Source organism: Sciurus vulgaris, assembly GCF_902686455.1.
Source record: "Sciurus vulgaris genome assembly, chromosome: 10".
Lineage (NCBI taxonomy): Eukaryota > Metazoa > Chordata > Mammalia > Rodentia > Sciuridae > Sciurus > Sciurus vulgaris.
In genome coordinates this window covers 136,718,885-136,733,601 of record NC_136470.1, presented here as the reverse complement: position 1 = coordinate 136,733,601, position 14,717 = coordinate 136,718,885, and the positions used below count along the sequence as shown (strand labels likewise).

At 36.6% G+C, this 14,717-nt stretch overlaps 1 protein-coding gene across 3 annotated transcripts in view; it reads left to right on the top strand.

Moving 5' to 3' along the window:
* Positions 1 to 14,717, top strand: part of RSRC1 (arginine and serine rich coiled-coil 1) — a 362,234-nt gene that overhangs the window by 79,243 nt on the left and 268,274 nt on the right. For all 3 annotated transcript variants that reach the window (XM_079100402.1, XM_079100401.1, XM_079100403.1), the window contains exon 4: positions 7,136 to 7,315. In XM_079100402.1, coding sequence (XP_078956528.1) covers positions 7,136 to 7,315 — 180 coding nt within the window. The remainder of the gene's footprint in view (positions 1 to 7,135; positions 7,316 to 14,717) is intronic.

Genomic DNA, 14,717 nt, shown 5'->3' with positions numbered 1-14,717 from the left:
CATTTCTTCTAGTTTTTCCAATTTGTCCGGTGTCAGTTGTAATGCCTCCTTTTTCATCTCTAGTTTTATTTATTTGGGTCTTCTCTCTTTTTCCTCTCAATCTAGCTCAAGATTTGTTGACTTTATCCCTTCAAAAAACTCAGCTCTTTTGTTTCATTGATCTTTTGTGTTGTTTTTAGTTTCTATTTTATTTCTGCTCTGACCTTTGTTATCCTTTTCTTTCTACTAATTTTGGGTTTGTTTTGTTCTTGTTTTCCTTGGTCCTTGGTTTGCATCTTTAGGTTATTTGAAATGTTTTTAGTTTTTGGTGTAGGTGTTTATTGCTTTATGCTTACTTCTATAGCCCATGAGTTTTGGTACGTTATCTCTATTTTAATTTGCTTCATGAAATATTAAAATTTTCATTGTGATTTTGTATTCATTGAAACAATGCTTCATTCAGTAGCATGTTATTAAAACTCCATGAATTTTTATAGTTTCTGAAGTTTTTTTTGTTAATTTCTAGTTTTATTGCATTGTAGTCAGAGATGATATTATGATTTTGATTTTTTTAAAAAAATTGCGATTTGTTTTGTGACCTAATATATAGTCTATTATGGAGAATATTCTATATGCTGATAAAAATATTATATTCTCCAACCGTTGTTTGAAATGGTTTATAATTATCTGATAAATCCAATTGATATATAGTATAGTTTAACTGTACTTTTTTTAATATTAATTTTGTTTGAATGATCTGTCCTTTGATGAAAATGTGGTGTTGAAGTCTCCTGTTATTTTATCTGATCTTATCATTCCCTTTAGATCTAATCATATCTGTTCTATAAATTGACAGCTCTGGCATTAGGGGCATATATACCTTTACAACTGTTATATCTTCTTTTTGGATTGACCCTTGATCATCATGTAAGGACTGTCTTTATCTCTTCACTATCTTTACCTGACTGAATTTCCACAACTGATGACCAGAATCTCATTAATAAAATTAAGGTAGTATACTGTATGTCTGAATACATATATTGTATACATTGGGTGAGAACACAAAAGTCTTGCCCTGTTTTTATTGTTATTCTTTCTTTTAATGAGAAAAATTTAATTTTTTATGGATTATTGTTCAAAGATTTTAGGAATAATCCATTTAATTTCAGCATATCCACATGTAATAGAAGATTTAATCACAATAGGAAAGCATCTGTAGGGACAGTATGTTGCGATTATAAAACATTGATGTGGAATGATAGTTGTGTCCGAATTTTAAAAAGTGTCAAAGAATCAAGAAAAGTTTTCAAAGAATCTTGAAGAGAAAATGGTTAGAAACTTAAATTCACTGGAGACAGGAATTACTATAACTTCTTAGAATCACATTGGAAAAGATGTCTGTGGGTTGATGAAGCAGGCTTGCTCTGGGCTCAAAGGGAGATGCCAATAGCGGAGGCAGAACAGACCCTTTCACTGCTCACCCACCCCCAGGTGCTTCTCTTTGCTACTGTGAGTGCACATCAGGACCCCTCACTGCCTTGGCTCCCTGTGCTACCTCCCTCCATTATTCTTTGGTGATTTGCTCTTACTGTTTTCTTTTTGTTTGATTGGTCTAACTGGGGATTCATTCATTTCATTGATGTTTACAACCTACCAAATTCTGGTTTTGTTAGCTTTTTCTATTTGTTTCACCACTCTTGCTCTTTTCTTTAAATGCTTCCTTCCTTTAACCTACTTCACTCTTCTTTTTGTAACTTCAGAAGGAATAATGTGAGGTAATTGATTTTGTCCCTTTCTTCTTTTGATACCTAAACATTTAAAGCTATTAATTTCCCTCTAAATATTGTGTTTGCCATAGCACACACTTTCTCATGTTGTATTTTCATTGTCATTTAGTTTAAAATATTTTCTGGTTTCTCATGTGATTTCTTCTTTACCCATGAATTAATTGAAAGTATATTATTTAGTTTCTATATATCTAGAAAGTTTTTACCTGTCCAATTGTTTACTTTCTAATTTAATTCTGTTTGGTCACATAAACATACTGTGTATTCCTAACTATGAATTGACCCTTTGATCATCATGAAATATTCATTTTCATTTCTGGTAATAGTCTCAGTTTCTGAAGTTTAGTTCAAGATTTAAGTCTACCATTTTGTTCTTTACTTTATGTTTGTCTCCTATGTTTTTTGTTTCTCTATACTTTCTTTCCAGCCTCCTTTTGGATTAATTATTATTTTTACGAATCCTTTGTAGTTTATCATCAGCTCTTTAGCTATTCTTCTTTTTTCCTTCCAAACATCCAAATTTCCATCTGTTCTTTTTCATCAACCTGCAGCAGCGTCTTTAGGGTTTACTATAAAGCATTGCCACTGTGGATGTTTATTTTTTACTCTTTTATCTTTAAAATGTCCTTGTTTTAAATTCATTTTCCCCCCAGTGGCAGGTGTCAAATGCACAGCCTTGCAAGGGCCACGGGGCCACCTGCCATTGAGCTGCGTACACCCCCGGCCCTTTATTACTGTTCTCGAGAGGTGTTTTTCTGGGATATAAAAACTGGTCTTACTTATTTTCCCCTTTCACCATTAGTCAGGTTTGGCCCTACTGTGACCAGAATACTTGACACAAACAACTTAGAAGAGGAAAGTTGTATTTTGGCTCAAGGTTATAGAGTTTCCAGTCCCCATTGACTGGCTCACACCATGAGCCTGAGGTGAGGCAGAGCGTCACGTTGGAAGATGTAGTGAAAGAGAGCTGCTCGGTTTGGGGAGACAGGGAAAAAAGATAAAGGGTTGGGGGACAAGACAGAGTCCCTGGGGCAGCCCCTGGGGATCTATTTCCTCTCCTCGGGCTCCACCTGCCTGCAGTTTCTGCCGCCTCCCGTGGTCCATTCAGATTATTATCATCAGGTGGATTCATACAATGGTGTGAGTAGAACCCTCGAGATGCATTCACCTCCCCAGAGTCCCATCTCTGGACGTGACTACATTGGGGAACACGCCTTCAACACATGAACTTCTGGGGGACACTCCAGTGCTGCATCATAACATCAACCATTTTAAGAATGTCATTGAGCTGTCTTCTGATCCCAGTTGTTTATGACAAAAAGGCCGCAACAGTAAGTCGTGTTTTTGCTCCCTTGTAGGTAATGTGTTTTTTCTCTGATGTTTTCAAGAGTTTGGTTCACCTTCAGTCTAGTCATCATCAGTTTTCCTATTCATGATCTTCATGCTTTTCTTACTCGGAGTTTGTTGAACTTCTAGAATCTCTGAATTGTTCCCTCACTAAATTTGTAAAAATGTTTGACCATCAGTTAGATAGTGTTCTGCTCATTATTTTCTCTCTTTCTCTTCTTTCTGATCATCACTGGGGACAGAACTGAGGGACACTGTACCTCTGAGCCACATCCCAGCCCTTTTTATTTTTTGTTTTGAGACAGGGTCTTACTAAGTTGTGGAGGCTGGCCAGGAACTCTCGCTCCTCCTGCCTCAGCCTCCTGAACTGCTGAGATTGCAGGTGTGTGCCAACACACCAGCTTCATTCTGTCGTTTCTACTTCTGGGTGTAAATAAATGTGTTAGATTATTGAATCTTTTCATACAGATCTCTCAAGGTCTTTCTTTTTTAAATCTTTTTTCCTTCTTGTTCTTCTGATTGGGTAATTCTGTTTGATCTAATTTTAGATACACAGATTCCTGTTTTCATCAATTTGTATTTCATCTTATTCAACATAATTTTAATTTCAGAAATTATATTTTTCATTTATAGAATTTCTATTTTTTTCTTCCTTTTTTCCCCTGAGATTGCTTAGCTTTATATTCATTCCAAGCATAGTTATGCTTTACTGCTTTAAAAATTCTTCTCTGCTAGTTCTAATATCCGATTCATTTTTGAGTTAGCCTATGTGCACTACCTTTTTTTAAAAATTAGAATGGAGCACATTTTTACCTGTTTTTTAATGTCTAGTAATTTGGATTTTATCCTAGACATGGCAGATATTATACTGTGAATTGTGTTAGATTCTTCTTAACAGTATCTCTTTTTTAATTTTTTGTTTCAGCAGGAAATTAGCTTAAAAATAAGTTTGAAATTAAGGTTTCAAAAATTCTCTGTCTCTGGGGATAGCTGAAATTTTGGTTCAGTGTTTTATTCTTAGTTATTTGGAGTCTGCTCTTCATATGCTGATTCAGAATTCAGCTAGAGATTTGGATGGAGTCTGCATACAGAATTTTCGGGTCCCTCCTTTGGCTTCTTCTTCTTTTTTTTTTTTTTAAACAGAATTTCTCTCTCATTTACCTGTTACAGTGGCTTGCTCAAGGCAGTCTTCCCATTTTTGTGTATAGAAAGTGTTCTGACTAAATTGGAGTTTTTTCCGTGATGCAGACTTAAGTGTCCCTTCAGAGTCAAAGCTGATAGTGTTGGCAACTTCCCCTTTGCTGTTTCATTTCTCCAGGTGTTGGCCCCTGCAAAATATCCCTGCTCTTGTTTGGTCTCTCTCCAGTGCCTTCATGGGTTCTGTTTATCTTAACTTTTTTGTCTAATTAGTTACACATGATAGCAGAATGCATCTTGACACATCATACGTATGGAATATAACTTCCCATTCTTCTAGTTGTACATGGTGTAGGATCACTTTGGTTGTGTAATTGTGTATGTACGTAGGGTGATCGTGCCCGATTCATTCTACTATCCTTTCTACTCCCACGCACCTTCCTCTCCCCTTCACTCTCATCTGTCTAGTCCAAATTACCTCTCTTTTTCCCTAGCCCTTTGTCGCCATCGTGAATTAGCACCCACATATCAGAGAATACATTTGGCCTTTGTTTTTTTGGGGAATTGGCTTATTTTACTTAGCATGATATTCTTCAGCTCCATCCATTTACCTGCAAATGCCATAATTTCATTTTTCTTTTAAGGCTGAGTAATATTTCATTGCATATATATGCCACGTTTTCTTTATCCATTCATCTGTTGAAGGGCATCTAGATTGGCTCCATAGTTTGGCTATTGTGAATTGAGCTGCTTCAAACATTGATGTGACTGTATCACTGTAGTATGTTGATTTTAAGTTCTTAGGGTATAGATCAAAGAATGGGATAGCTGGGTCAAATGGTAATTCCATTCCAACTTTTTTGAGGAATCTCCATACTGCTTTCCTTAGTGGTTGCACCAATTTGCAGTCCCACCAGCAATGTATGAATGTACCTTTTCCCCCACATCCTTGCCAACATTCCTTGTTGCCTTTTTTTTTGCCGGGGGGGGGGGGGGGGGCTACTGGGGATTGAACTCAGGGGCACTTGACCACTGAGCCACATCCCCAGCCCTATTTTGTATTTTATTTAGAGACAGGGTCTCACTAAGTTGATTAGCACCTTGCAGTTGCTGAGGCTGGCTTTGAACTTGTGATCCTCCTGTCTTAGCCTCTGCTTGTGTTCTTGATAATTGCCATTTTGACTGGAGTGAGATGAAATCTTAGAGTAGTTTTGATTTGCATTTCTCTAATTGCTGGAGATGTTGAACATTTTTTCATATATTTGTTGATTGATTGTATTTCTTCTTCTTGAAGTGTCTGTTCAGTTCCTTAGCCCATTAATTGATTGGGTTATTTGTTTTATTGGTGTTGAGTTTTTTGACTTTTTTATGTATTTTGGAGGTTAATGTTCTATCTGAGGTACATATGGTAAGGATTTTCTCCTTTTCTGTAGGCGTTATTGTTTCCTTTGCTGAGAAGAAGCTTTTTAGTTTGAGTTCATCCCATTTATTGATTCTTGATTTTACTTCTTGTGCTTTAGGAGTCCTGTTAAGGAAGTGAGTTCCTAAGCCTGCATGGTGAAGATTTGAACCTACTTTTCTGTAGCGTTGTGAGTTTGGAATAGGTTTTCTCATCTGGACTGTAACCAGGACCTGAAATCATTACTTCTTAGCACATAGTGTATCCTGCCCATCCATTTTATACAGAGAAAGTGGAATTAGAGTAAATGAGTAGTCTTATTGTAACAGAAATGAAACAAGGTTAAATAGACAAAGAAGCAGAGATTCCTGAACTAGGGAAAGCTTTGTACTTATATTGTATCAAGCACACTTAGTCTTTTGCATTGTCTGAGTAGGTGTGAGTAATTAAGAAATGATTTGAACTTTGTAAGATCAGATTTGTTGCAGGGAGTGGTGGTGCTGTGGTTCCAACTACTGAGCATGCTGGGGCAGTAGGGTCACTCGAGCTCAGAACTTCAAGGCCAGACCTGGCAGCATAGGGTGACTCCATTTCAAAACAACAGCAAAAATCAAACAAAAAGATCTTCACTTGGGAATACTTTTTGATTGAACCTTAATTTCCTGCAGAGTTGACAACATATATTTTCTCATATGTCATTTTTAATGAGATAAATCAATAGAGTTTAATGTAACAAAGAATGAAAACAGCAATGATTCGATGTCAGATTATACATTGCACTTAACCTTTAAGAAACTGTTTTGGGTCTGTGATCTCAACCATGTGGGAGGCTGAGGCTTGAGAATCACAAGTTTGAGGTCAGCCTGGGCAACTTAGCAAGACCGTGCCTCAAAATAAAAGATAAAAAGAATTGGGAATGGAGCTTAGTGGTGAAGTACCCCAGGATTCTATCCCCAGTGTCAAATAAAAAAAGAAAAAAAGAAAGCATTATGTTGAAGTACAGAAGAAAAATATTCACAGTAGGCATTCTCTTCAGTGCAGTGATATAATTACTTTAGTAATTTGCAACTTTCAGGATCCACTTATAGGTCTAATTATGTTACAGAATAAATGACAGATTGTATCAACCTTGTCCATTGATAAGGCAAATGCAGAAGGCAGAAAGTTGGGGAGGAAAATGAGAAGCGGTAAAGCATAGGCCGAGAGAAATGATCCTCTCACCTTAGAGCAAGGTGAAAGACGTTACTTGTAGACTGTGGAATGAAGACATGAAAGTGGTGGAATCGTATTAAATATGGTAAGGCAGCAGTCCTCAGTTGTCATTTTACCTGAGAGCACCTACTCATAGAAAGTCATCTTCAGATGCTTGCTTCACAGTTGTTCAAAACTAAAACTAAACATTTCTTTCAAATAATTTTAAAATAATTCATTTTTAAAAATACAGAATGTGCACTAAAAATTTCTTCAATAAAATGTGCTTGCTCAGGTCCAGGTCAAGACCTCGGCCACGTTCCCACAGTCGCAGCAGTGAGAGGTCCAGTCACAGAAGAACCCGCAGCCGGTCTCGGGATCGAGAGAGACGGAAAGGCAGAGACAAAGAGAAACGGGAGAAGGACAAGGACAAGGACAAGGGCAAGGACAAAGAGGCACACAGCAGTAAACGTGGGTGAGTGGGAGCAAAGCCCGTGTCCCAAGGGCGCTGTGGTGCCCAGCAGCACACAGCCAGGTCTTCCTGTTCTAGCTGCTTCCTCTTCCCACCCTTGCAGCTCAGTTGTTGTCAGAGTGGAAGAAGGCAGTGAGAGAGGATGTGCAGAGAAGGAAGAAAGGATCAGGAAAAGTCAACTCATGGTTTTGTGGCATACTTTTTTTGCAGGGGAGGTACCAGGGATTGAAGTCAGAGGCGCTCAACCGCTGAGCCACATCTCCAGCCCTGTTTTGTGTTTTATTTAGAGACAGGTGTCACTGTGTTGCTTAGCATCTTGCTGTTGCTGAGGCTGGCGTTGAACTCTTGATCCCCTGACTCAGCATCCTGAGCCACTGGGATTACAGGTGTGTGCCACCGTGCTTGTCCGGTGCATACTTTCATTTTCATTTAAAAACATACTAAGTCCGAGAAGCAGAAAACAGACAGCAGTATCAAAGTTTAATATGTAAGGAAAAACTTACATCATTCTTTAGGAAAATTCCACATCCTATTTCCTTATCATGAATATGTGTTCAAAATTTGAAGACAACTTAGTAATTAAAGATATCTAATAAATTACTGAAAACTGTTAGGGGAAAGAATAAAGGTGAAACAGCGAGGGAACCATGTGGTTTGATTTTTAGTACAGAATCGGGTTTTGGGCAATATTTGGGTACAGGGGTATAGAGGTGTGTTAGATCATTAAAATAACGATACTGATTCTGTCTATTTGCAAGCTGAATTCCACTTGTAATAGCTTGTCAGGTTAGCAAATGTTAAAAAGAAACTGAAGTTGTTAGCAGCTTAAGTTTATATCTTCCTGTTTGTTTTATTCAAAATTGGCATTGGGGGTCTTTCAGTCTATGAAGTAGGACGTTTTGGAATCTATCCCCCTTCCTCAGGTTTTCAATATCTGTGTGAATAAGTTTCCCTTAGAGTTTCAGTGTAGAAGTGCTTCTCTTTATCTGCTTTCATTTTTAATTTAAACCAGAATCTGGGATAAGGTTTCCTGAGATCTTAATTCTGTGAAAAATTATTGTTTATGGAAGTACAGGATGTGAAGCTGTTCTCTCACCCATTTCACAGTTGTCTGTGTGTATCTGTGTTTCCACATTTATAGTGACATTACAGAAACCTACCTAGATTGTTGGGTTTTCAAAAATCTTTGAAACATTTGAGTGTAGGTTCGAAAGAGGAGAACACTATTAAGTTATTCTATCATTTCACAACCATGAATATACATTGAGTGGTTGTAGCCTTACAGAATTTTGAATTCTATACTAGTTTTAAGGGTTGTTTTTAAAACTTTCAAAAAAGTTCTTTAGGTATAATTATACATAATAGTGTGTTTCATGGTCACATATTTACACATGCACATAACCTAACATTTCATTCCCCAGTTTCTCCCTTGACTCTCTCCCCTTTCTCCCTTGAATTCCCTTCCTGCAATCTATTGGTCTCCCTCCTGTTTTCATGAGGTCCTCCCCACCCCACATCCCCGTTTTTTTTTTTGTTTTTTTCTCTCTAGCATTCACGTATGAAAGAAAACATTTGATTGTTGTCTTTCTGAGTCTGGCTTATTTCATTTAAAATGATGCTTTCCAGTTCCATCTGTTTTCTTGAAAATGACATAATTTCATTCTTTTTTGGGGGAATACCAGGGATTAAACTCAGGGATACTTGACCACTGAGCCACATTCCCAGCTCTATTTTATATTTTATTTAAAAACAGAGTCTCATTGAGTTGCTTAGTGTCCTGCCTCAGCCTCCAGAGCTGCTGGGATTGTAGGCATGTGCCATTGAATCTGGCAGTAATTTATTATTTATATACATGTTTATTTCTTAAACCCGATTCTAGGAGCCATTCACAACTTATATTCTTTTATGATTCTGAGCATCTGATGCACATATCAGTAGTTAATAAATATTGGTTATCAAATGTGAACATTCATTCATTCATTTGTTCACTTTTTTGGTCAATTGTATTTAAATGCCATTGTTTTCAGGTAGTGTATTAGTGTTAGGGACATAATATAGTGCTAGAACTACTTGGAGCTTTTATGCAAGTGGAAAGACAAGCAGACGTAGGAGGTAAGATATGTAGGCAACCATGGTGAAGTCAGATGTGTGTTCCAGTAGGGAAAGCAAAAAGACCTGTGGAAACCTCGTGTCAGGTAGGATGCTTTTGACCATCAGTAACGAAACCTAACTAACAACAGCTCAAACCCAGGAGTCAGCAAACTCGTTGTGAAGTGCTAGGTAGTAAATACTGTAGGCTTTCTGAACTGTGTGGCTTCTGTTGTGGCTATTGATGAACTTCACTCGTGGATAATACTAAACTAACAGGTTTTATTCCAGTAAAACAACATTTACAAAAATGGGCAGCTTGCTGGGTTTGGCTCAAGAGTTGTCATTTGTTAATGTCTGACTTGAACTGGGAGTGCACTTATTGCTAATTAAGAAGCAGTGTGGAGAGGAAGCCACAGGCCAGTCTCAGCATGTTGGCTTTCACAGTCTTCTTGACACAGTTCTGTTTGCAAATATCCCTGTAAATGGGAAGCTGATTGGTTTGAACTAGACCGTGTGTCAAAGAAGGGCTCTCAAAATTGATGTTTTCATGCTGAAAGGAGGAAGAAAGGGGGAGGAATGTTCCATGGGAGATGAACTTCACATGGAAAGACTTGACAAGCAAGGGAATATAGCAAGTTGTGGAGTTTGGAGTTCTTCAGATGGTGGGAAGCCAGTGACGTTTCAAGTAAAGGAGTGATATGATCCAAGTCTCTTTGGGATATGAATAAAATGCTTGACTCTCAGTGGAGGTAATAATGATAAGCATCTAAATTCTAAATGTATTTTCTCAGTATCAGGAATTTTGCTAAGCAATGGCCACATGTTATCTCAGTTAATAACTTGATGAGGTAGGTGCTCTTAATATTCCATTGTAGTAGAAGTTGCTGAGGCTTATAATCATAGAGCCTACATTGGCAGAGGCAGGTTTCCAGCTCAAGTTGTTGAACAATTGCACATTATCCTAAGTACTCCATGATTATTGAGAAGCCAACATTAGTAGAAGACTGGTGCTTCCTTTCCCCCCTTTCTCTCCCTTTTTTACTTTGCTACCTCTGTATTTTATCATTTTATTTAGGATTATGCTTAATTTTATTCACAATTTCTATTTTTTTGTAAAATTTGTTTTAGTGACGGTTTCACTAACCATCTCTAGATGACTTTGAAACAATGTATGGGTAGAGAGAGGAGATTCACAAACATTCTAAATAGGACTTACATACTGGTTTGTAGTGATTATGCAGTCCAGTGATGAGCATTTTATCTTACGCCAAGTAGTCTAAATACTTCTTCACATGTGAGAAAACAGCCCATGCATGGGGATCTTTGTTATATCAAGTCAGTGTGAAAATGTCAATATCAAATATTTTTTGATGGACCATAAAACTTACATTTATAAAGCACAGAGAAAGGAGAGTAAGTACAGTAATGGTAAAGCAGCTAAATCTTACCATTAAATAAAAAATAAAAAAAATTATAAATTGGGAAAAATAAAAACGAGAAAAAGGAGTATTTAAGCAACAATCAATGTGCTAAATATTGAGAGTTTTTCAGTAGACATTGGAGTTAAAAAGATATAAAATTAGGTAATTTTGAAAAGCCTTTATCAAATAGCAGATATAGTTCTGAAAATTTCTGTAACATTTGAATGATCATAATTTGTCTTATAATGTCATAAGTTAATTGTTTATTAAATACTATAGAACATCTTTTATAGACTTTTCGAAAAATCGTTAATGAATATTTGAAGAGCCACCAGTGACATTCTGTTATTTATTTTGAAATCATGGTGTCATCCTTAAGATAGAATTTTGGATGGATTATACTTTTATTTTTTGCACCGTTAGGGACTAAACTCAAGGGACCTCTATGCCTGAATTATACCCCCAACCCTATTTATTTTATTTTGAGTCAAGGTCTGGCTAAATTGCCCAGACTGACCTTGAACTTCACTTGGATTACAGGATTACAGATTAAATCTATTTTTAATCATGATTTAAATTACTAGTCAGAACAATTTGGTTTAAAGCATTTGTTGTCTATTGCAATGGTTTCAATGTGTCCTCCAAAATCCATGTTAGAAACTTGACCCTCAAGCAGTGGTCAGATCCTGAGGGCTTCACCTCAAAAGTGGATTCATGTTATGGCGGGAGCTTATTCCTTCCAGGAAGCATAGGCTGTTCTCCCCCACTGCCAGCCCTCTCCCATCCTCTCTGCCTGTCTGCCATGGGATCAAGGCCATTGCCAGATGCCAACCCCTGGATCTCAGACTGCCCAGCCTTCAAAACTTGAATCAGTAAATTTCTTTTCATTCTGTGGTATTCTGTTACAGCAGTACAAAATGGGCTAAGCGGCTCACTGGGGACCTTTCTCCTTAATTTGAGTAAGTTTAGAACTGTCAGAATATAATTTAGCATTCTCCTTTATGGTCTGCTACTATGAAAGACTACTTAATTTCCTCATTGGCTTTTTATTGGATGAACACTGTTCTCAGAAAAGTCCTATTTAGACTTCTGGAATATCTTGGTCAAATGCTTGATTTATTCATTCTTCCTTTTTTCTTTATATAACTTTCTGAAGCTTAACACTTATTAAGAGAGCTAAGAATTTCCTTTTGAGTATTCAGTTTATTCTTCTGTAAAATGGGGATAATGTTTCTTTGAAAGCTGTGCTAGAAATAGTATGTATAAGAAGACTAGTCCCATGTAGTAATCAGGCTTTATAGATATATATTAGTTTTGGCTTTAACCTTGGCAACACTCCAATGTCTGCATCTTAAAGTTTCATATCATAAATTCCCATTGATAAGGTTTTTTTCCCCCTACCTAGAGTTTGGCAGAAGATGTTGGAAGTGATTTGTGAAAGCTGGACTCTGAGCTTTGACAGCAGTTCCATACTTATAAAGCCTGTCATGTTTTCCCTTACCTTTTATTTCCTTATGCAGCAGGAAGTCATTTATGCTAATTTACCCCTATTTGCATATAGGTTATAGTGTTCTGTGGTGCTGAGCATACTTAGAACTCCTTTTAAGTGTCTGTTTGGATCAAAGCAGGGCTGTGTGATAGCTGTTGTCTGACACCAAGCTGTGTGGTGTTGTTTTCATTAAACATTTATCACACTTCCAATGTGACAGCAGGCAACTTGGTGCCAGGATAACATGTTTTCATGCAAAATTTATTGAAAAAGACGAGACTTTGTAAAGAGATCTTGTTGCCTTTCACCAGTGGCGAAGGGTAAATGTTTGGTTCGAAAGTAGTATACATTGAACATGTGTGATTGTAACATGCAAAAGACACTTCTACTGTCAGTTTTGTTAAGCAGGTAGACAAATACATGTTTATGTAAATGTGTGCACTGGATTTCTCCTTTTTAAAGTAAAACTTTTGCAGTTTTCCTGTGAATTGAATGATTATCGTAACAGTGATCCATTATGTTGTCGGGTATTTTATATTCCAGTGAAATTTGCCACCCAGTTTCTATTTGTGGGTTTCAGTGTTGGTCGGTAGGTATTAGTTTCAACTCACAGTAACAGGCTGTAATTGTTTTTTAAAAAATGAGGTCAAGAAAGGAAAGTTAATATAACACAAAAGAATGATCAGCAAAATCAGTAACAAGAGTTTCTAAGTTCTTCCCCAGGTCACCACTTTTCTCTGATTCATTATATCAAAACTTTTTAATCATCATAGTTTATCCAATGGAATTGAACTTAATTATGCCTCATTGAGTTTTTAATGGCATGGATTTTAGGTTCATTTTATCTTCTGGTGATTGCCCAACTCTGAAAAACCTTGGCATCGGAGAAGGTACCTTGTTTTCCTTTTTATTCTATAGGTAGCTAAGACATTAGAGATACCTGAAGAAGTTAGTGAGAGGATGAAGTACCTTGCACTGGACTTTTTAGTAAGTTTTATCACGTGGACTGTATAAAATTTGGTGAGATATTTTGAAGTGATATTGCAAAAATTATGTGGGCATTAACTAACAGTCAAGAAGAAAGGGAGAACAGTATCGAGTGTAGTGTAGTGAAAAGAATCTTGTCTGTGCAGCTGCAGATGCACGGAAGCTTTGGAATTTGGATTCCCTGTGCTTTGAAGTTGTCAAAGGACAATTTGTCAAAAAGGCAAAACCATGACTCATACAAATATACATGAGCATATGCCAAAGGTATTATTTAACTCATTGCTTAATGAGGGAACCAGTAAGATGTTTTAAGTAGCTCAAAGAGTCTGAAAGCAGGCACATGTAGGCTACCAGGAATCTGGACATGAATTGCATAGCAGATTCGAAATTGATTTCTTTTATGGGGGAGGGAAGTCAATTATACCTCCAGTGGACAAAATTCATTGATATATTTATGGAAAAGTATTATTTGCATTGCTATCAATTATTTATAATTTATGTGGTTTTAAATATCTCTGAGAAGGAAAGGTGACTTAGACAAGTCATTTGTTTTGATCATCTAAAATCTTTAAAAAATTTCCCTGACAAGGCAAGTTATTTTCTTTGAACTTGAATTTTTTTCTTCCAGATGGGGGTAATGATAATTGAAAAGCATAAATATTAGGAGCAATGTTTGTAAGAAGACTAGAACTATATAGTAGGAACTCAGTGAATGGTTTTTTTTATTAATAAAGTAAATGTGACTATTGGTTCTTGCGATTACTAGCTCCTCAATTATTCCTTCCTCCTTACTTTCCTGTATAAAATTGTTCCCTCAACCTGAAGTGCTCTTTCTTCTCCACCTTTTCTGCCAGTTCCTGTTCGTATTTTGGGGTTTGTTTTGGATTCCACTTACTTTATAAAGTATTTCTTGCTCCTCAAGAATGTGCTGAGTAGCTCTACAGTTAACTCCCATAGCAGCTGAATGGACTGTTTTGTAGTATTGTGATCATAATTACTTTGTATATCTCAGTTAACATTGTATTTACTTGGATCACAGTTAAATACTGAAATATTTGTAGAACAATAAATGTTTGCTTTAGAAGTTTTTTCTAGGTAATTAAATCTGGCTTTTAAGCATTTTAAAATGATAAAATGGACTTTTTGATGTTAGGAAGATAACCATCTTTTTTTGTGTGCCTTGCCCAGGAGTACATATGTTCATACATAACATATGCACTGCCTCCATCCAAGTCCGGTGGAGGGTTATGGCTCTCTACTTGTCTTTTTATTGCAAATGAGAAATTAATCATACATTCCATCAAATTCCCCCTTGGGATACATCCTTTTAAAAATTAAGGTTTATTTAAACATCTGTTTTAAAATCCTTTAAATGATAACTTTATAACTCTGGTTAAATCTGCTTTACAACTTCTGT